Source organism: Pristis pectinata, chromosome 2, assembly GCF_009764475.1.
Source record: "Pristis pectinata isolate sPriPec2 chromosome 2, sPriPec2.1.pri, whole genome shotgun sequence".
NCBI lineage: Eukaryota > Metazoa > Chordata > Chondrichthyes > Rhinopristiformes > Pristidae > Pristis > Pristis pectinata.
Genome location: NC_067406.1, coordinates 64751897 through 64776279, shown reverse-complemented (window position 1 = coordinate 64776279; position 24383 = coordinate 64751897). Strand labels below are relative to the sequence as shown.

The window sequence follows — 24383 nt, the reverse complement described above, 5'->3', positions numbered from 1 at the left end:
TAGGATGGATAGTCTCAGTGATCTCCCCTACATAGGTAAACTCCCAAATGTTGCTAACATCTCCAGCTACAGTCTGGAAGGATCCAGATTCATAGATGTTCATTATTATGGTCATTTTCGCAGCTGTTGCTGACACAGTCCTTGTCCTGCTTTAAACCTGGAGTTGAGGCAGCATGAGTTGTCAGATTTTATTGAGGATTTCCTCAGCAAAACACAGATTACTCCCTTTGCCAAGAATCAGGTAAGAGATCTGGTCCTTGAAAATCCTGAGCAGATGGGATCCTGCTCATCGCCTGCCTCCTCGTCTCTCTCCCAGCAGCCTGTCCTGCTCTTTGTCCTCACTCTGTGTGTGTGTGTGTGTGTGTGTGTGTGTGTGTGTGTGTGTGTGTGTGTGTGTGTGTGTGTGTGTGTCTATCTGTCTGTCTGTCTATGTGCATGTGGGATGCGAAGCATCCTTCTGGCTGTTCAGTTGTGTTTAATTATTCCAAGTTATGAGAGAGCAACAGCTGAAATGTTGGGCTTCAAAGTGACACCATTGGTGTCTAATTAGCACTGGTGGTCTGCCTGGTCTATAGAAGTACGGTAACCCCTGAGCATCACATCAAAAGCATGCATGCAAACACAGGCCCTATGCCAGAGCCCTGGGACACAATATGAACCCTAGTGAGCCCAATCCCTCCCCTTGTCTTTGAAAAGGCTACTCATGCCAGTCCCATTTTGTAAAAGTGTGGCATTCATCCACATTGATGTCAATTAACCTTGAAAAATACAAATAAAAGCAAATAACGTGAACTGAATCCGTGTAAAACAGTTGTACTTGACCACATCCTTTCATTGTAATGCAAATTATATCATGTGAACCAGTGAATGGCACTTATTTATTCCATTAGAAGTTCAGGGTAAGTAGCTTAAAAATGGTCAGGGTCACAAATCAAGAGTTCTTTTTATATTTGTTTATATGGATGATGTTAAATGAGTTTTACAAAAATTAAAGTCAGGCCAGTTGGAACACAATTTCTCCATTTATCTGGAGACATTTCCTTTCATTGCACCAGGTGCTGGAAACTGACCATGTGAAATATCCACGGGAGCTCAGAACAGCAGACATAAAAGAAATGGGCTTTGAATTAAGAGTTCTTTCAACAGACACTTTCTGGGTCCTCAAGAAATCATATTCTTTAAACTGTAATCCACAGACTACCACAGCAATGTGCAACTTAAAAAACATAATAGGAAAATAATGATAGAATTATGCAGTGTACATATGGCTAAGAGTACCTTCAAGAACTATGTTGTACCATGTGATATGACTTTAATACATTATTGTATCAGAGCTTGCTCTTTGGTTGAACGTTACAACCATCAATAAAGAATGTTCCATTAACAGCTCTAATTAATTGTTTATGCAAGCAGCAACATGAAGGAACCTACAGACGTTACATAAACATTGTGATGTTGCTGCTTGAGGTTATAACAGGATAATGATCCAGTTTGAGGGAAATTGAGAATAAGATTGTCTAAATAGAATAGTGATGATGACAGACAGGATGTGTTATATTTATCAAGAAGCCCAAGAAGAACCAACACTCTCAGCCTTTCATCATATAGAACCTGTGCAGATGTTCTTCAAGATAAATATCATCGTAAAGGTTCCAGGAAATGACAGAGAACAGAGAAGCACAGACATGAGAAGAGGTAGGCCACATTGTTGCTCCTGGTAGGGCTGGAGACATTGATGTGTCTGCTTTTGATGCCAGCTGCTAACCAGGTCTCAAATGGGAATAGAGAAAATATCAAGGGCCATCCTAATCTAACAACAAAAAAGATTTTCAAAAATTACAGATTATACATGTGCATCAATTCTTCAAGCACAGACTCTCATTCCAGTGACCAGTGTAGCAGTGACACGTCAGCCACAGAGAGTGAATTCCAAGTTCTCGACTCCTGTGTTTTCCTCATAGCTCTCAATTCCACAGTTTTGCTTTGTCAACAAACATGCATTCTGTCCCTTCATCTAAGTCATTAACATAGACACTTGATATTTTGAACTCCATCTGTTGAGTTACCAGCTGTGGTCCTGTGATCTAGGAAACACTGGGTACCCTACATTCACTGCAATGAATGCAAATGCCACTTATGCTCAGAATCCTTGGTGCATTTCAAGCAACTGAAGGCCCTTTCTGTACAGTGGAACCTCCATGACACATGACGCTTCCTGAAGATTCCACATGATGTACAGATTGGAGGCTGTGGGCTGCACATATAATTGTTAATCATTTTAAGCTTCTTAATGTCAATTTTTCATAGGTGATGGACTACTTACTTTTATTAAAAGCTATTATTTGAGGTAAGCTATTCTTAGTTGATCTATTATAAATGCAACAGATTACTATCCTCAAATATATCAATGCTTTTCAATCCAACTGAAAAATATTACATTCTAAAATGGCAACAAATAGTTTTAGTTCATAAAAGGTTTTGAATTTGTATTAAGCAAATGAGTTTGACAGAAACTTGAACTATAAAAATAATTTGGGAAATTAGCAACATTTAAAGCATATTGTAAGGGAGAAGCATTACTCCAGTGTGTGTGTGTGTGTGTGTGTGTGTGTGTGTGTGTGTGTGTGTGTGTGTGTGTGTGTGTGTGTGTGTGTGTGTGTGTGTGTGTGTGTGTGTGTGTGTGTATACATTTGCAAGTATAATGCAAAGTGAAGCAATTCTATCAGACACAATGCTTTGCAATAATTAGCATCTAACAATTAAATGCTCATTCAAACATCCTCTACATATTTTCTTTAAATAGGCTGAAAAACTTTGACAGTAATGCAATCCAATCAAAAAGGTGTGGAGCTTACAGCATATTATACAGTTTGGAGCAATTTAGTTCTTTACATTTTGGAGTTGTACAAAGAGGATATTCAAGGTTATATGTTATGAAATGACAGAATTATGCAATAATTTGCATTGAACTAATGCAAACTCACCCTGTATATATCCTATTTTGTCATTCAAAACATTTACATTCAAAACAATTAATAGTGAATGAGCTTCTATTTTAATTCCAACAGCTGGGTGGCTTTGAATATATAATATATTAGTAACATTGTAAAGCAAAAATTTGCCTTCTCATTGTGAGCAGTACATGAATGAAGCTCTCTGAGAATATCAGCTAAACTGCAGAGGGTGTAATACCCATAATACAAATTCAGTATTTAATGGTGTATCTGTGAATTCATAGGTAAAAGGCTAAGGACAGCTGTGGCAATAATGTGTCAAAAGAAATTTATCCAGAAAAAAATGTGTATGGAAAGTGAGCTTCAATGAACTCATAAAATACAGATTCTGTAGAAGAATTTAATTTTGGACCTTTGGGGCATGTAGGGTCTATGACAAAAGGGAAATACTGATGAATCTGCTTTTGGTTTATTTTTGTCATATAAATGAAAATCCACTTTTCCTCACAAGAATATCACTTTGTTTGTTTTAGAAAACAGCAGCCCCAAAATATGGATGTTAGATCTGTATCAAATACCTAAAGGAGATATCTTGCCAATCTTTCCAAAAGAAGAATCTTGGAAGTTTTGTATGGCTGCTTTTCAGACTTTTTGGAGTTCAAAGGACACATAATTAAATCTTATTCATGCAAATGTAAAGTACTTTTCAGCCTGACTTACTCAAATTAAGTATTCTGTCTGAAGCCATCAAACAGAGATAGATAGGGGCAGAAAGACATCATAAAAAATGTCTCTGGTCCAGTTTCTATTGAAGTTTATCACAGGAGGCTGGTTGTTTAGCTAGAAATTGCTCAGATCCTCTAAAGGTAGTTTAGACAGATGGTGTGCATGGGGCTAACACATGCTTTGTTTGTTGGGAATTTCAGTGGTGCATGAGGCTCAAATTTTCACGTCAGAGCAGGCTACGTGCAATGAAGGCCTTTCCTTCCCATGCTTTGTCATTGTGAGAAGACAACAAAACTGTGTGGCTGAACAATACTTGTTGTTGGAGAGCTTTACTTGTCTGAAAATTTGCATTACAGAACTGTTCTCATTTATCTTTTATCGCATGAGTCAACTGGATTGATTATCCTCTACCTTGTAACTTGATTCTTTGAACAGGAGGAACATTCAGGCAGGGGAACAGAATGCTCTCCATTCCAAGCATTCACCATCTTTATTAAGCATTTTCAGGTCAAATACAAGCAAAGTTAACTTGCAGGAAGAAGCATTCTAAATTGACTTTCTGAATAAATCTACCAGCGCTGCGCTAAACTGGAAAAACTTTCCACAAAATAATGATGTTCAAACTTATTTTGCACGTCTGCCTACAGCCAACATCTACTATCCTTCATTAGCCTGGAATGGAGTTGAGCCCAGGGCACTGAGGTGAACTACCACTCTCTACCCCATTGCACCATGCAGTGCCTTTCTTCAAATTCCAGAAATCCTATCCACTTCAATCTATCAAAGAAAAAGGAATCAGTGTGCTCCCTACCTTATGCAAATTCGCTCAACCTAAAGATCGATTAAATTATAGAACATAGAACAGTACAGCAAAGGAACAGGCCATTTGGCCCATGATGTTGTGCCAAACTAATTAAACTAGTAATTAAATGCCACTTAAACTACTGCAAAAATAAAGGTATAATTTCAGCAAAGTGTTGTGCCTCTTTTATTTATAGATGGTACAAAGATAATGGGAAGAAAATCTAGGTTTCAAGAAATGCATCATGATGATTAAGGAGGCCACAGTGAAAAACCAACATAAAATTTGCCAAACAAACCAAGATGAGATAAAATGCAGGGCTGAATCCTGCTGTTGTGGCCAATGGTTCTGTTCAAACCATCAGCATTCAGCCATTCAAACTAAAATAAGTCATAGAGATCTATAGAGAGATACAGCATGGGAACAGGTGCTTCTGTCCACAGTGTCCACACTGCCCATCAAGCACACAATTTTACACTAATCCTACCTTAACCCATTTTATTCTCCCCACATTCCCATAGCTCCCCTACACTCAGGGCAATTTACAGTGTTCTATTAACCTACCAAACTGCACATCTCTGGGATATGGGAGGAAACTGGAGCATCCTGAGGAAATCCACACGGTCACAGGGAGAACGTGCAAACTCCACACAGCCAACACTAAAGTTTAGGATTGAACCTGGATCACCGATGCTGTGAGGCAGCGGCTCTACTAGTTGCACTAACGTGGTGCTCGGAAAGCTCTGGGCGTCAACATACATACTTTGAGTCTAAGGCTTACTAACAGATTCTTGGGTAAAGGGTGGTATGGGGGCAGAGGTGGGAGGAGTGGCGAATCTATCAGTGTGCTCCAATGCTGGACTCCAGCAGCAGTGCCCGGTTTTGCTGGGATTCCACAGCACCAATCGGCTGTGACACCAGGATAGGCCTCCAAAACTCCATTGATTTCAATGGGAATTCTAGAGGTGAAAATGAGGAAGCAGAGGTGAAGTTAGTTTTTTTGCTTTAGTTTAATATTTTGATTATTTCTAATTGTTCAATGTGGTTTGAATTAATTTTATTTCTTATTTTTAACAGATGTACTTTCCTTTGTAATTACTTGCTTCATTTTGAATAATTTTTAAATATCTCTTAATATTAAAGACACATAACATCTGTTAATTTCAATGACAGCTTTGACAGAAGGCATAACTCCACCCCCTGTCTTCTGTCAAAGCCTGTCATGTATGTTTCAGAGTGGAATCTCAGTTGTACATCATTGTAGCCTTGCACAAGAATGTGGAGGGCCAGTGAGATGGCCCCTCTGCACCTGGCCCAGGTAAGTGCAGACATGCAGGGATGGTAGACTGCAGAGGGCCAGGTTCATTAGGATCTGCCCTATGATGGATATGGTTTTCTCCTCCACTTCAATTACCTGAATTTCTGATGCATACACTCAACAATTAGATATTCTTTGCTGGTTATGTGTGAATGTGTCGACTTTTGAATTAAATATTAACTAATATGTGTTAAGAAAAGTATAGAAAATTGCAGCTAGCATTTTTGACATGGAAACATATTGCAAAGTGTTTCACTGAGGCATAACCTTTGGGTCTTTTTTATTTCTTTGGCCTCAACACACTTTGGATGGGAAAATGTACTTTAATGTAACTAGCCTAGCAATATGTGCATTGTCAAATTCAAACCCAAATCATTGCTTTTGATTGATCTACAGGTGGTTTGCAGAATAGTCAAACAAGCAAGTAAATGAACCAGTTTGAATACAATGGAACTGTATGCAAACCCACTCCTGTGCATTAAGTACATATAATATCCACATAGAGCCAAGAGCTGATGTGTTATTAAGTAATGACTGAGACAACATTGAAAGGAGTGGTGCTTAATTGTTTTTGGGGCTCATTATTAATTATCGTAATGTGAAATATTCATGTTTTTCCTCTAAACTTCCAGACTTACCTTTCTGAAGATGACAAAAGAATGAAAATAACAGAAAATGACAGAATATCTATTTTCTATAAATCTGGAACCAACTTTCTCCTTTCCCAAACAATAAAAAAAATCTAGTTGGCATTTCCTGGTGGAGTTATGGCCACCACTTTTCCAAACTCAACCTTTGTGTCTGTTGATGCCATAACAATCCAATTCATTAGCTATATGAAACATTACACTTAAAATTTACAAGGGGGCTGATTTCATAGTAATATCTATGGAACCACACTGAAGGTCTGATTCCTTGAGTTTTTTCACACCATGCCCACGAAATGATCTCTATGAGTAGGGCAGATTAGAAAAGTCAGGTTGCCATGACAATATTAGATTAGGTACATAAAATATCCACAAGAGACTAAATTGATTCACAAACTGTGGGTGAAGCAATCATCTGCTAAAATTGTTCACAATATGCAAATTCAAGACAATGTGCTAAGCCTTGCTGGCAACTCTGACACATGTTAGACCTTACTGTGGTAACAACTTACTTAGACCTACTTTAGGTAGATTTTAACATTCAGTAACTTTCAGGAAAATGCAAAACTAAATCAATCACCTGTTATATACACTCTTTTTTCTTTTCATTCACTTTAAGAAAGATTTTTAGCATCACCTTAAATTGAATTCCACCCTGTTTTATTTAAGCGTCAATCTTAAAAACAATTCACAAAGTGATTGATTAAAAAATGAGAGTAAAAGAAATATTAGTATACCTTATGTTTTGAGATCGAGATAGAAATTTTATACAAAAGAATCAATGGATACTTCAAAATGGTGAGACAGAATATGTCATTTAACTACTGGAAGTAAGTGTGAATTGGCCCAGGTATTGGTGTATGTGCTATGCATAGAGCTATCATTAAGTTATAATTTGCTCTAGAGAGAAACAAGAGACTACAGATGCTGTACTTTGAAGCAAAAAATAAACTGCTAGAGGAACTCAGCTGGTCAGGCAGCATCTGTGGAGGCAGAAGGATGATTGACATTTCAAGTTGAGACTGTGCATCAGGACGGAAAGTGTAAAGGAGATACAGCCAGTATAAAGAGGTGAAAGAGATGGATGAGACAGGGGCTGGTAGGGAATAGGTAGGAACAGGAAAGGAGGGAGATGATGGGCAGGTGGAGCAAGGTGGAGCAGGGGAAAACAGGTAGAGACAGAAGTGGGAAGGTGACAAGTGGAGACAAGAGGCTGCGGATTCTGGAATCTGATAAGTAGGGAAGATGGTAAGTGGAATCTGATAAGGGAGAGATAATGGGTAGATGGAACCAGGTGTGGGAGGGATAGAAGACCTAGAAGGTACAGTGTGTAGGTAGGGAAGAGGATCGAAATTGGGTGACAGGCAGCTATGGGGTGTTGGGGTTTGGAAAAAAGCAGGTGAGAGAACCTGGGTGGATCAGGAGAGAGAAAGTAGCACCGGGCATATGGGTTACGTGAGCTGAGGACAGACAGGTCAGTGTAGGAATGGGATGGGGAGTTGGAATGTCATGCAACTGAGAGCTCAAGATGGCCATTGTGAACAGAGTGCAGGTGTTCCACAGAACGGTTGCCTAGTCTACGCTTGGTCTCGCCGATGTAGAGGAGGCCACATTGAGAGCACTGAATGTAGGAGATGAGGTTGGAGGAGGTGCATGTGAATCTTTGCAGGGTGAGGCCAAATGCAAACTCAAGAAACCTTATATGATGAGATGGACTCTGACCTCACAATCTACCTTGCACCTTATTGTCTACCTGCACTGCACTTTCTCTTAGCTGTGACACTTTACTCTGTACTGTTATTGTTCTTACCTGTACTACATCAATGCACTCTGTACTAACTCAATATAACTGCACTGTGTAATGAATTGACCTGTACAATCAGTATGCAAGTCAAGTTTTTCACTGTACCTCGGTACAAGTTACAATAATAAACCAATACCCATACCAATACCAGAAACAGCACCTGATATTCTACCCTGGGTAGTCTACAACCCAATGGTATGAACCAAGAATTTTCAAATTTCAGGTAATCCACACTCCCCCGTGCTCCTTTCCCTCTCTTTCTGATCCACCCAGGTTCTCTCACCCCCTTTTTCCCAACTCCCCCCTTCCCCAGTCCCCCATCATCCAGTTTTGTTTCCTTCCACCACCTGGTTCCATCTGCCTGTCACTCACACTCTTTACCTTCTGGGTCTCCTATTCCTTCCCCCACCTGGCTCCATCTGCCCATCATCTCCTTTCTCACCTGGTTCCACCTATCACCTGCCAGTCCCTGCCTCGCCCCTCCCTCTCACCTCTTTATACTGGTTATTTCCCCTCTGCATTCTCAGTCTCAACCCAACACATCAACCACACCCCTGCCTCCATAATGCTACCTGACCCTCTGAGTTCCTTCAGCAGTTTGTTTTGTGCTCCAGAATTTGCTCTAGAATACTTCCTAATAGTGCCTGGGATTAGTTGGACTTGCCCCTGCACCCTTCAGCTCAAAGCAATTTTGCCCATTGAATGTCTGAGTTGACGTCTGGTGCAGTGGAGGCCGGGGTGTGTCTGGTCCCAGTGTGCACAGGGAACCCGACAGTGCTCGCCTTATCCAAAGAGAAAAAGACTGAGAAATAAATACAGAAAGCAGGAAAAGTTAAAAGGAGTGTGAATCAGGTACAGAAAGAGAAATGGAGAGAGGGAAATATATACAGAATTCACCATGTGTTAAGAGGAAATTCTGCAACAGGAAAACTCAGCTGTCAACGTAGACAGAACGTTTAATAAATTATATGTTCCAGCAGGGGAAAGGAAGTCTAGTCTGAACACTATTAATATGTGAGTTGACAATTCAGCTGTATTTTCACAAAGCTGGAATGAGGAGACCCTAGCGATCATGTTACTGTGCTCACAGGGCCTGCCAGGCTATGTGTTTTTGTTCTTCACTGAGCTCATTGGTTTTCCACAGCTGGAAAGTAAGGTTATAAGACAAACCATCCATCCAGGCAGTATCCTACTTATTCAACACATCCACTGGCGTTATCAAGCCAGGAATGTCAATGATTGTAAGTTAATAAATGAGTTCACAGCACACAAGTGTCACTGGCAAGGCAGGTATTTATCACCCTTGCCCCAAATGACTTAGAGTCATAGAGTCAATACAGCACGGATACAGGCCCTTTGGCCCAACCAGTCCATGCTGATCACGTTGTCCACCCAGCTAGTCCCAATTTCCTGTGTTCGGTCCATATGCCTCCAAGCCCCGCCCCTCCATGTACCCACCTAAGTCCTTCTCAAATGATAATATTGCACCTGCCTCAACCACTTCCTCTGGCAGCTCACTCCATGTACTCACCACCCTCTGCGTGAAAAAGTTTCCCCTCTTGTCCCTTTGCCTGCTAATTTTGGATTCCCCTACCCTGGAGAAAAGACTGTGACCATCCACCTTTCTGCCTCTCATAATTATAAACTGTTCTATAAGGTCACCCCTCATTCTCCTATGTTCCAAGGACTAAACTAGCCTAGCCAATCTCTCCCTATAACTCAGGCCCTCTAGTCCTGGCAACATCCCATAAATCTTTTCTGCATTTTAGCCACGTCTTTCCAAAACTGTACATAATACTCTAAGTGTGGCCTTGCTGATTTATACAACTGCAACATAATGTCCCAACTCCTATACTCAATAGGAGCTGGACCTAAACTTCCAGACCAGCCTACCATGCAGGACCTTGTCAAAGGCCTTGCTGAAGTCCAAATAGACAACATCTACTGTCCTACCCTCATCTACCTTTTTGGTTATCTCTTCAAAAAACTCTAAAAGATTCGTCAAACATGACTTCCCATGCACAAACCCATGCTGGCTCCTCCTAATCAGACTCTGTCTATCTAAATGCTGGTAGATCCTGTCCCTCAGAATTCCCTCCAGTAACTTCCCCACTATTGACGTCAGGCTGACCGGCCTGTAGTTCCTTGGTTTGTCCTTGCTACCTTTCTTAAACAAAGGATTGACATTAGCCACCTTCCAGTCTCCTGAAACTTCACTAGTGGCTAACGATGAAGCAAATATCTCTGCAAGGGCCTCTAATTTCTTCTCTAGCATCCCAAAAAGTCCGAGGATGCACATAGTCAGGGCCTAAGGATTTATCCCCCTTAATGTGCTATAAGGCTGCAAATACCTCTTCCCTGATAATACGAATGTTCTACAAAACATCATCACTTGTTTCCCTTATCTCTTGAGCAACCATGAAGAGAAATATTTGTCAAAAATCCCACCCATCTCCTGTGGCTCGTGACATAGATGGCCCTGCTGATCTCTAAGGGGACCTACTCTCTCCCTGGCCACCCTTTTAATATAGCTATAGAACCTCTTGGGATTTTCCTTAACTTTGCCTGCTAGATCCATCTCATACTGTGTCTTTTCCCTCCTGATTTCCCTTTTAAGTGTATTCTTAATCTTTTTAGTTATCAAGGGATTCATTCATCCCTGACCTCCTAACCCCAATGTATGCTTCCTTCTTTTTCTTGACCAGAGCCTCAATATCTCTCGTCAGCCAAGGTTCCCTAAACTTGCCAGGTTTACCCTTCATCCTAACAGGAACATGCTGCCCTTGGACTCTTGAGATCACATTCTTAAAAGCCTCCCACTTGCCATTCATCCTCTCATTTCAAACAGGCTCACCCAATCATTCTTTGCTAGATTCTACCTAATTCCCCCAAAACCAGCCCTACTCCAGTTTAGGATCCTAACATGTGGGCCTGTCCTATCCTTTTCCGTCACTATCTTAAAACTAATAGAATTATAGTCACTAGGGTCAAAGTGCTCCCTGACTGCCACTTCCATTACCTGCCCTGTCTCGTTCTCTAAGAGGAGGTTCAGTATTGCACCCTCCCAAGAAGGGCCCTCTATATATTGACTGAGTCATTTCTCAGATGATTTGCTCAGTCATTTCAGAGAGCATAAAGGCCAGACCAGGTGATGGTGGCAGATAATCTAAAAGCTAAAAACTACAGATGTTGGGAAGCTGAAATAATAGGAGAAAATACTGGAAAAATTCAGCAGGTCAGTCTACATTTGTAGAAGAAGAAACACAGATAACATTTCAAGTCAATGACTTTTTATCAGAACTGGGAGAATTGAAAAAACAATTGCAAAGAAGAGGCAGAAGTTATGATTAACAAACTTTCACCAATTCCTCTCAGGATAGAACCAATGATTTTTTGGTCATGAGGATTCCCTTGGTCTCCACCCTGTCACAAACATCCTCTTTGTTCTCTCGGCCCCTTCCCTCCTCTGAAACTGAAAATACACTTATTTTCCAACTTCTCCAGTTCTGAGGAAAGGTCACTGACCTGAAATGTTAACTCTGCTTCTTCTCTCAACGAATGGTGCCTGACTTGATGAGTATTTCCAGCATCCTCGGTTTATATGAAGGACAGCAGATATCTTTCCCTAAAGGGCACTAAAAGGACCAGATAGATTTTCATGTCAGTCTGGTAATTCAGTCACTGTCACCACACTAGATTATTTATTATCAAAAATTTAATTTCCCAGCTGCCATGTTGAGACTTGAGCTTGCATCTTTAAATTGTTAGTCTAAGCCTCCGCATTTCTAGCCCAGTAGCACATATCCCTCATTAGTGAGCCAGCAGCCTCGTTGTCAATGTTTCTTGCTGTTCCTATTGATTTGTTCAGTTCAGCATGTTTTTTTTATTATAACATTCCAGTCTTTTTAGCTTTTCATTTTTCCAGGACCTCATCAGGCGATATGGAATCTGACTGCCTGCTTATTTTTATTTAAAGCCAAAACACAGCTTTGGTTTGTCAGGTTTTCAAATGCACGATAACCAGAACTACCTTAAGATGTGAGCCAAAATTTTTTTTTTGTTCTAATTGTGTTCTTTTTTGTACAATTTTATATAATTTATGTCTAATTTATATTTTTATGAATGTTGTGTAACTGATGCTACTGTATATGCCTGTGATGCTGCTGCAAGATTTTCATTGCACCTGTGCATATGCCTACTTGTGGATAGTCGACTTTCGACTTTCGAAATTTCCAAGTTATGAGAATTTTCATGGTACTTCATGAGAAAAATAAGCATATTCAGCAGGCAATTAGGTTGTGAGTGCTAAACAAATGGATCAGTTGGAAGAGGGAACTGGAAAGCATTCAGAAGCAAATATGGAAAATTGGTAGAACAGAGCAAATCATGCGGAAACAGAAATTGACGTTGTCAGAGCCAGCTGATCAATTGTTCCTTTCTCCCATTGTTGAATGCACACAAATGTGAGGCGGAAGAGCTTCAAGATGACTTGTGAAAGCTATCATTACAAACATTTTGTTTAGCTGTTTCTAAAAATGGGTAGGGTAATGAGGGAAGTAATAAATTGTCTCAGTAAATTTTTTCATTTTCATCAAAAGAAATTTTGGGGGCATGTTTGAATGTCGACTGAAGTGAAGATATATTTTCTTCTGTTTCCAAGCTTATTCTATTTCAGTTTTAATGTCATGGTATAGTTGCCAGGATTTGGAAGTACATTAAGATTTTCAGATTTAAAATTTTACTACAATGCTTCATGATGATATCTGATGAAGGCCATCATGCACCTGCACATGAAAGTACTTTGTAACATTGACAGCTATTTTCAGTTTGTTTGTTAGGGCTTAGTAAAGATCCATCGGCTGTTGGTAAGGTTGTTAAGGTGCAGCATTGAAACAAATCTCAAGCTATTTTAGTAGTCAGTGTTCATTCTCAGGTTTAATTTTGGTGACATTGACTCTTCCTGATCCAAATTACTAAAACTACTGCACCAAATTACTACATCGCTAATTACTAAAACTAGATTAGACAGAACAACATTCCCACAATCCAAGTAAACTTCAGTTACTGCAGTATTATAAAAGAATCAGGATCAAAGATAGAATCATGGATCACTTTTCTCTTAAGAATAAAAAATTTCAACATGTCTGGTGGTAAATACTTCAAGTCACGAAATAATTTAATACATCTGGTAATCAAATGCTCTGTATATACTCAAAATTGTGTTGAAATATAATTTTAACAATCAGTTTTATTTCATTAGCTGTAGCTCTCCAGGGTGAGAATCTAAAAATAATGAGTGCAAAAATTAAGATATTTTGTGGATGCATGATATGAGTTATCAAGCGTCCACAAAATGTCCCAATCTTTAAAACTTCCGTGCATATTTTCTTAATTTGCTGACTGGTGTGCCTTAAGGTAACTAGCTACAGATTTTTAAAAGTCACATATAACAATTCTAAATTTGATTATTAGTAGATTAAAATGCTTATTCATTGTAATAAACCTATAGTAGTCAAACTGTTAGTACTCTTAAATATATCAAGGAATATTTTTAAAGGAATTATTTAAACTACATTTTTAAAACCCTGACTAATTGCACTGGTTCATGGCTGATTTTGCATTTCGCAATTTGTAAATTAATTTGAATGGAATCTCAAAGGAAAGATATTTCTCAAAGCAGGTGGAACTTCAGTTGAATAGAAACTTTACCCACCTGTAATTAACAAACACATATTCCTTCAGCAATTTCTAAATATATCACTCTTCATATCTATGCTTAGTGTCTACCAGATTTATTCTCTTTTGAATAAAGCAGATGAACATTTAACACATTTGAAGCTTAGGCTGAGGGAAACTTCTTCCTACTACATTTTCAACTTAGCTTTTATTTCTATAATTAAAGAGCAATACACAGGGCTGCCTGCGTCAATGAAGCTGTTGATTACCTTTCACCTTTTTGCTAAGTTGTTGCGTACATTTCCATCCCATTAGCAGTGCATTGTGCCCTGAACTTTGCAAAATATTATCACACACCTGCAGTGTTACAAATTCTAAAAATGCAATGAGAAAGACATCTCTAAAAGGCATTCCATGAAAACAATTAGAAACCATCAAGGAAACCGCTTTCCATTTGAAAAGTTCTTCAACTTTAATCTTTATATTCCTCTTGAAAAAATATGGACCAAATGCAGGCAAATGGAACTAGTTTGGTGCGCACCATGGTAGGTGTGGATGAGTTGGGCCAAAGGGCCTGTTTCCATGCTGTATCACTATGATTTTAAGATAATTTTTGTTATTCTTATGTTTTAATATTAGCAACATTTTATTATGTTTAGCTTGTTTTGGTAATTGAAGTTTATGTTGGACTAGATATTATATGCAACTAAATAATAAATGATGTAATAATCTGACTGATGGAGCATGGGCCATTAATAAGGTCATCTTTTTATACTCCTTACTATGATGATAAAATTAATCCAATCTTTCTTGGATTTCCACCTCTGCCACCGAAATCCTGTCTTTTTTCAACATATTTACCATTTCTCAAGCAATAGCTAATAGAGAAAATCCAGTATCCATTTGCAACATTGCAATAGGCAGCAAGCCAGAAAATCATCCCAACAGGCTGTCAAAGTGGAGCTGCCTGAATATTTATAACCAATCCACTACCATAATACATTCATTCTGATCTGCTACTCCTATATGCTGCTAGATGTAAATTCTAACATGAAGATGAAGAGCTTCTTTTTAATTGAGTCTGCAATTCCCCAGAGGCAAGATGTTTCAAATTGTATGAATTCTGATTTATCCAGAAAAATATGAATCTTTTTTGCCTGTTCCATAGTGCAAAAAATAAATCAAAGTTGATTAAATCTCAAATATCTGGAAATTATTTTTTATAAAATGCATTTAAAAATTTACAGAAAGGTATAAAACTGTAATATTGCGGAAAAAAACAAAAATAATCTGGCGATTTTTGTTCAAAAACTGTGAGTGCACAAATTCTACTGTTGGTCACAGTGAATTACCTTTGTTCCATTCGGTTGCAGAGTAAAAATTGGAAACCCAACATTTTCAGTGATCATGTTGAGTAATGCAACCATACGGATTATTTTCACAGGTGTTTTAATATCAATGCTTTAAATGTATTCCTGTCATATCACATCAAATGAAGGATGATCGAATCAAAATCCCATTTTAGAAGAAATTAAGTAGTGAACACATTTCTTTGCTGGATGGGTAAATATGAATAACCAACACTGCAATTAAATCAGCCTCCTGACACTGAAATCTAAATCAATTTCAGAAACATATGATATTCCTTGTGACAAACATGGCTTCAAACATGGCTTAATGCAAGAACAACCCATATCTAACATGCCATTTTGATATGCCAAGGTGAAATAACCAGGGCATTTTTTCACATCTGACAATCGATTATTTTCATAATAAGGCCTAGAAATTATACAGTTATAGCAAAATGGTGGGTGGATTGTGAATGAGAGTACACAATGTGCCATTTTGTATGGGTGTCAAATGAGGCATACACCTGAGATAGGCTCTTTGCATATGCAATTGGATGGATAGAACCATGTTTTATACCACTCCCCCACCCCAACATCCCAGACTGATGATGTCCCCCTCACTAGGAAAGTCTGGAGCAATAGAATGTATTTCACAATTGCAATGAAAAAGAATTTCTTCTCTCAGTGCTTTGTGAATCTTTGGAGTTCTTGACCCCACAGAGCTGTGAAGGCTGAGTCACTGAACATTGTTGGTGGAGGCAGACGGTTTCTGGTGAACAGGTGGGAAAGTGGAGTCGAGTCCAAGATCTTATTGATTGGTGGAGCCAGCTCAAGAGGCTGTCTGGTCTACTCTCCTGTTCCTATTGCTTATATGTTTATGTTTACAAAATATGTTGGTCCTGAAGGCAGCCAGCTGTTGGCAGGCTGCATTTGGGCAGCCTGCATTCATATGCAGCCTATCGGTTCTTAGTGGGTCATCTGTAGGTTGCTACCAATAAGGTGTTTCTTCAAACAAAAAAATGCTAACAGAAGATAGGATCCAGGAAGAACAAATGTATTTCCACCAGCTCCACATTAAAATCATTGTTGCTGAGAGCCACTGCATGCCCCACCTCTCTTCCTGAGCTCTGCCACTCACCCAATGCACACCACCATCCTCCCACTTCCTTCCCAGTCACCACTTCCCTCACTCTCATGACTACAGCCTCATTCCCTATTCCAATTATTTCCTCCACTCCTCTTCCAGTCAACTCCCTGCCTTTCTCAATAGTATTTGTGACTTCTCTCCCAATCAACAGTTCGGTGCTCACTGCAAACCCACCCATCTGCATTTCCCTCTTATAAAAGGGTAATGCTGTCGCTGTTGATGGTGAAAATCAAATGGTCTTCATTGCATGGGGAATCCAGAAAAGATTAATTTGAGAACATAAGCTTGTGGTGGGAGTTTGGTGAAGGTTGGGGGGATTGGGGGGGCGGGCGGACGGTCACAGATTATTGATTCCTCAGGATGGAAACTGCACTGCAGTGCTTATTTTAGCCAATATTGAGAATAAAATTCTTACCAAGTTCTTGGTCAGAATCAAGCTGACATACTGTTTGAAAGGGACTGAGGTTGCATAACCAAACCGTTGACCTGAATCAAGCAATAAACCCTCTCTATGCATTGTTTGACCCGGGTTACCATTTTGAAGCTAGCTGAGCTAGAACACGCATGGAGCATGGCAGATGGCAAAAGTTTTCTCTGCTGTTCAGTTTTACATGCAGGCATATTTTTAATTATTTATGTTGTTTATAGAAGGTCAGGATTTTGTTTAAAACCAAGCTGCCTATGTCCAAACTGATATAATCACTAAGAAAAGCAGAAATATTAGCTTTGGTTGCCTACCAGTTATAATGGGGAAATTGCTTGTACCAGTTTTGTGACATCATTATGTCGTTGTCTGTTACTTTCAACTGTTCTGATATCCTTGTATTGGAGACTTTTAGCTGAATTTCTCAGTAAGGAATTTGCCTGGATTCATTCTCAGGCCCAATGTCAGAATTGTATGTGTAGTGCACGCCCAGTCATGTGGGCATAATTGGGAACATCAATTGGTTAGGTGCCTCATGTCCTTGCAAAGAAAGCATCCTCCACCTGGTTCATGACAATATGAACAGGAAACTGCTTACTGGGAGGGTTTGTACTGAATGACAGGGTTCTGAAAGGAACCACCAGCTACCACGTGTTCACACCTCAGCATATCTCAAACTTCAACACACATGTGGCCAAAAGTGGAAGTCCATGATATGCTGGGGGTCAGATGCTGGTACATCCAATGGAATCCAGTGATAGGGCAGTCCTTTCCTGATAGGGGTGTCAATCCACTTCACATCTGACTCTCAGCTCTACAGAAGGAAGGGATGGACATAAAGGCAATTTGAAAGGGTCAAAGGTCATTTGAATGGGGCCATTGACCATGCTAGAAAAAGGGAAGTGCAGGTATGTGCTTTACTTATATTGCTTTCTTTTAACTGTTTTTAATTATTTGTATCTTTAATTAAATTTCAGAGATATTACTATTGTTAAAAGTCTTTGACAGCTGGCAAGCAGTAAAAGACCATCAGGGAGTTCAGGTTACAAGATTTCAGGATATACTGCCTGAGGCCTGCTCATTGCTCAGAGCCTGCTCCACCTCTCCTGACATCTGTCAAGTGCAGGCTGGCCCTCCCAATCTGGAAAAATTGTAAACAGACAAGGAGCAGGTCCAGAATGATCCAGCTCAAGATTCTTTATCTGACTCATATGACTGTGCCTTCTAGCATAAGACTCCCAGAGTGGGATTGGTGAGAAGATAATCCATTTACCAGGAAGCAAGTATCCCATTTTATCCATTCTTAGTCACCACAGAATTTCGAACAAGGAAACTTGTTGCAAGAACTTACTTTCTTGTACTGGAAAGATTTTGTTCAAAACATAAATGAAAAATAGATTCATTGATTTTGATTAAAAAAATGCCTTTTATGTTTCATCAAATAATATTTCAGACAGTCATTTCTTCAGTAATCAGAATTAATGTCCAAAAATCAAATACATGGACTTAGCTGCTAGAAAAGTCAATATTTAATTTTTAATTCATCCATTCTACTCCACAGTATTAGTGAAGAGCCAGTCAGTAAAGTACTACCTTATTAGAGCTAAAAATGTCTTTGAAAAATGAGACAGCTCCAAAATAGATTAAAAGTGGCAGAAAGACATTTAATAGCATAACTGGAAAAAATTACAGAAGCGGAATAGGAACAGTATTAGCACATGGATTGGACTTCCACGCATGGGAGGATAAACGCCAGTGCAGATTGGTTAGGTCAATTGTATCTATCCTACACTTTTATTGCAGCTATTCCAAACAAAAGCGAATTAGAGGAGAAATACTGGGAGTGCTGTTTGCAGCTCTGTTCTCCATGTTATGAGAATAGTAAAGAGATTGCAGAAGACCTGCCATAACTGAGAGGTCATACCAATATGAAAAGACTGGGCAGACTGGATTACTTTTCCCAAGGGAGCAAACAGATGGTCCTGTTCCCAAGTGTGGTGATCCAATAGAGGTATTTTAGATTCATAAGAAGAAGGAAAAGGGTAGAGATAGAAAAGATGTTTTTCTTTGTGGGGAAGACCAAAACTAGGAGCCATTAAAGTAAGAAGGCCACTGATAATCCAGCAAAGAACTCAGAAGAAACTTCACTTCCCAGAAAGTAGTTAGAATGTGGAACTCATAGAGTCATTGAGTCAAATAGCACAGATCAAGGTCCTTTGGCCCACTGAATCAATGCTGACTATCAAGCACCCATTTTACACAAATCCTAGACCAATCCTATTTTATTTTCTCCATATTCCCATTAACTCCCTCCCTCCCTCCCAAAATTCTATCAGTCATCTCCACATTTGGGACAATTTACAGTGGCCAATTAACCTACCAACCCACACATTTTTGGAATGTGGCAGGAAACTGGAGCACCCAGGGGAAACCCACACAGTCACAGGGAGAATGTGTAAACAGCACACATACCGCACCCCAGGTCAGGATTGAACCTGGATGGCTGGAGCTGTGAGGCATTAGCTCTACTGGCCACACTACTGTGCTGCCTTAAAGAGTACTTCAGATAAATGGAAGAATCTCCTAATGATACAAAAAGAAGAAAGATGAAAGGAGGCTTGTGTGCATCAAAACTCAGTGGATTGCATGTCAAATATATGTGGTGTGAAGATTATTTAATTCTTTATAATAGTTGAAAACTAATCTAAGCCTAGAGAAACTGACATCAAATTGTTGCTGATTGGAATTCACATTTTGATCAGTTTATTAATTTGCCTGTAGTTCCCTTCCTGATAGTTGCTGTCTCTGCCACTGAGGAGAATGTAATAGAACAGTGGAATAAAACTAACAGGACAGTCTTACCCAACAAATCTATAAATTCAGTCAGTAACAGAGTAGGCCACCATACTCTGACTGGGTTTCAGAGGCCACTCCTCTCTTTTGTCTTGTGTGGTCTAACTGATCGACTTTCTGTAAAACTTAATAATTTACAGCAATGTATGCACACAGCAAATTTAAATTATTATATATTATTTGTGGTTATGATTTTTCAATTTCAAAAGCAAAATCAATGTAATACATGCAGAAAATCAAATAGTTCTTTCCAATAATTCAGTGTTGAATGGATCACAAGATCAATTGCAATTCAGTTTTGAGTTAGCAGATTTCAACTGCGATACCATTGTGTGTCTGCAAATGACATCATAGCCTCTAGCTAAAGTGAAAAGATTCAGCTACATTTCTTTCCACTGATTACTTTCTAATAATTACTCAAACGTATTTGTGTGTGTGTGTGTGTGTGTGTGTGTGTGTGTGTTTAGCTGCAAGGTTAAGGGTGAGGGGATGAGAGCAAAGGTGTCAAAGGTTAAAACTAGATTACGTTCAAAGTGATTTTTCTTCCTTAAACAGCCCAGCCAGATAAATGAAGAACTTTTGTCACTTGAGAGTACCTGAGTAACTGTCGGAATAATGGTGCAAAATATGAACCAAAGTACATTTTGTCATATTAAACTTGTTGCTGACTGAATGTGTTGATAATATGGCCATTTCTGCTAAAGCACCATTGTGATCCAGTTTGTCTTATGAAACGTTTGCATTTTTTTGTCCACTTGTCAACTTTATAGCCCATGGAATTCCTAAAACTTCTTTAAACCCAGTGTATGGGAAGAATACTAAACCTATAGCAACTATGATCCACATGACTAAATGGAGAGAAGTAGCAACAAGGAAAAGTATTGAAAAATATTAAAAATGTTAACATTTCAATATTGAATGTAAAAGGGAGAAATATAATTGAACAAGACTGTATTGTTTTATGTATTAGAAGTACATACCAAAAACTGTTCGTGCTGGAACAGATTCCTTATTAATCCAAAAAGACACTTGAGAGAGAATGACTGTCATAATGCAGGGTATGTAAGTCTGGATCATAAAATAACCCATTTTTCTTCTCAAATGAAAGTAGACTGTCATCACCACATATTCTCCTATAACAGAGAAATATAAAGAACTCTTTTCCATCATCTCTGGTTTATTTTAATGAATTTTTTTGAATTGACTGGTATGAATAAAAGAATCTTAATAATTTTGCAATCCTTATGCAATTTTGAACACACAGACATTTCCAATGGTAATCAGGTGTTCAGAGATTGTAGTATTTATAAGAAAGTCTATGTGCCTTTACCTGTAATGGATTTAATAGTGCCACTAGAGACTGTTTGTCCTACAAGGTCATACTGAACTAAGCTAGAAGACTCTTCAGGCACCTCCACTGATTTGTCAGGTCCTTTTGTCCATGTGTATATCATCTCACTTTTAGGATATGCATCTAAAATGAATGAAAGCACCAACTTTTAATAATTAGTAATGCTAAATTGCTCTTTAAGAAATGATCACATTTGATTACTAATTTTCTGAACAACTTATCATTTTAGTTTTTCATTAATTGGTTGTAAAATTAAACCATTACTAATTTGACTGCTATGCATTTCACAATACAATAAAACTTGATATTTATTAACATTTTATAAACAGCTGCTAAACTATTTGACATATATTTCAATAAGGTAAAACAGCTACTCAGCAATAATATAAAGATAATGATTACATAAGTATTACTGATTACTAAAAATGCATGAGCATTCATTAACACACTTACATTAATTTACAATATGTAGAACAATCTTTTTATATGCATCATATCGCTTTTAAAACATTCAGATCATGCAATAATAGTGTAAAAATGTTGTATTGTCTGTTTTTAAGAAATTAATAACTTATTACACGTACAACAGGGACACATTTATTTTCCTCAAAGGTCAGAGGAAACATTGGCTTGCCTTTATTAAAACACACACAATCTTTCCACAGTAGGTTTAAGTAAAAATTAAACACTACAAGTGAAAGTTTCCCTTCTATAATTATGCCATAAACAAGACCAAGTTACTCACAGCTTCCAAATTTAAGCGGGCAAGCATGGCCATCCATTGGGAAATCAACCAGCTTCATAGGACACTCTGCATTTATGGTAAGTCTGAAATTAAATATAAAAATCATATAAGAAATGTAGTATATAATTCATATAAGGTTAATTTTAAACTAAAATGAGCATCTCCCATTGAATCAGCAATGGTCACAGACTTCTGGTATTATGCAAATGGAAACATACCTCATGGTATATAGAATTGTGCCATTCTGCATGATTCGGAACAGTTTGTTTGGAGCTGTCATATTGTGCGAAATTGATTTCTTCCCGTTCCTAAAGAACGTATCAGGCGTCCAGACTTTGGTGACCATCAAGTTATTGAGACGAAGTATTTTAGTGGGGCCGTCATACTTCAGCCTGTTGTCGACCCAAGTTTGGCGGAAAAACACATCCATTGTATACTCCTTGGAAGGAAAGTGGGAAGAAGCACAAATCGTTGATTGAATTAAAACATTGTGCAAAAACACTGCATTGTGTATCGTATGACAATGTTTATTTAGATCCCCATTCAGAGTGCCATTGTGTCACAATGACATCTGTTCATTTCTTGTGCGAAACATTATGTGGTTTTCAACCTACTTTAAAGTGGAACTGAGCCTTATACAGCTGAACGCCGAAATAATTGCCAAAATTCGCATGAACAACAAACCCAATTAAGCTTGATAGCTTTCATTCGACCAAAATGAATGGTGATGCATTCAATGTATTTTAGAGATGAATATATATTGTTACAAATACACTGTAATTCCAATTTAGTTGGAGCATGCATCTCTCTGAATGTAACACACATAGTTCTTCCGTCCTCTGATTTACTGTAGATAATTTTAATTACCATTCAAGCAGTGCAAATTAAATAGATTACTGCAAAAAAAAATTGGCGGAACGTCGACTTTTAATATCTAAGTATGCAATCAGAAATCTTACCATCTCAACATCAGACACTGGCCCAAAGCTTGTAACGTAGATATCTGTTTTGACTTCAGTAACAGCTCCTATAGGACAGGAAATATGTCTCTTAATAAGAGACCGAAGGAGGTAACCTTTTCATACGGTGGCATATTTACCTACACTTAATCCTAAACCACAGCGTCTGGAGCAAGAGGAACACCGGGAGCAGAGGCATCTGTTTTAGATGCATTTCAGTTATTTTCCACTGATTTCCCAAGTTTTAATGATAGGCTCCCCCAAGTTACCAGCTTTTGGATTTCAGCGACTCATATGACGAGCACACCTTGATCCGTGCAACAAATGTGCACAACTTCAACTTGTGGCACGCGTTCATGGATTTAACAAAAACAATGTTCCATGTCTTCAGACGTCGAGACGACGCATGGGCATATCCGAGATATCAGGCTCCTGCTCAAACACTGAAATAAGTCAATCTGCTTTTCAAAGAACAAATACACCACAACGAAATTGAAATTGCTCGGATCTTGATTCTCATCAACAAGTCCTTCACAGAAAATCGGTCATGCCACCCATTAACTCTGTCTTTCTGTTTTATCTACCTGACCAGCCTTGTACAACCCCACTCCCCTCGAGTGCAGATTAACAGCCCTGTTTATAATAATTGGCGAGACACAAAGCCACAATATTGCCATCATTGATTCCAAACAAGCAAGACCAGCTCTGTTAAATAAAACTATTGAAGGCGATAATAAATGTTCTCGTACCACCGAATCCAGGTCGCAGCCTGTTGTCATACCCGTCCAAGAGTCTATCGAGGATCCGCGTAAAATTTTCTGGAAACAATTTCTCATCCTTTTTGATCTCTCCAGAGGTTTCTCGTATACTGCACAGAAAACAGATAAAACCGACATGAGCACACAATGACAGGGTCTGGGAAGTGGTTGCCTTACACCTGATATTGATCTTTCGGACCGTAGCGCCGTACAAAGACAGTAAAAGCAAGTACATCCAATAAACAATGCGAAATAAGGTGAAGGAATCAGTTTCCTTCCATTACTTACCACATTGTCACGCAGATAAAGTATAACAGAGTTGAAATGTAACTGGAGAACATTCTGATCACCGTCTGCTTGGCAGAAACCATCTTTGCATGCCATACTTTATGTATCTTCCCGGTCCCGTCGCCAATTGCCTTGTCCTGGTGAGAGATCGCAGCCGTGAAAAAAGACACACACACACACACACACACGCTTGTGATTGTGGAATGTTCCCCGGCCCTCCTGCCAGAAAGGCACTTGCTCTCCTTTCGCCCCGATCCACTTCTCCAGATCTTTGCCTCTTGGCAGCTATTCTATGCCAGAACCCGGCCAGGAATCAAATGCACCTTAAATATGACATCGCTTTCATCACAAACTATTCCGCTCACCCTCTTCTATCACCTGCTGCATGGCAGGGGGATGGAGGTGGGGGTTGTGTGGAGGGAAGTTGGGAGAGGGGAAGAATGCCGATTAGATCTACTGGTAATTACAAAGGAAACATCTCTGGTTTGAGGTGCATACGTAAAAAAATGGAGCCGTTGCCGTGTTATTGCACAGACATTGTGCAATGATTTTGCAGACGAAAGTGTGGAGAGATTGGATAGA

The 24383-nt window shown here is 38.9% G+C and overlaps 1 protein-coding gene across 2 annotated transcripts in view; it reads right to left on the bottom strand.

Moving 5' to 3' along the window:
* The window catches only part of gabra4 (gamma-aminobutyric acid type A receptor subunit alpha4), a 31012-nt gene extending 6629 nt beyond the window's left edge, over positions 1-24383 (bottom strand). The window contains exons 1-8 of one of the 2 annotated variants that reach the window (XM_052039918.1): positions 24300-24383; positions 23802-23938; positions 23505-23623; positions 22756-22823; positions 22015-22235; positions 21797-21879; positions 21031-21174; positions 20681-20833 (exon numbers count right to left, since the gene is read on the bottom strand). In XM_052039918.1, the coding sequence (XP_051895878.1) occupies positions 20681-20833; positions 21031-21174; positions 21797-21879; positions 22015-22235; positions 22756-22823; positions 23505-23623; positions 23802-23884 (871 nt within the window). In that variant the 5' untranslated portion in view covers positions 23885-23938; positions 24300-24383. The other variant, XM_052039910.1, reaches the window with a different exon arrangement.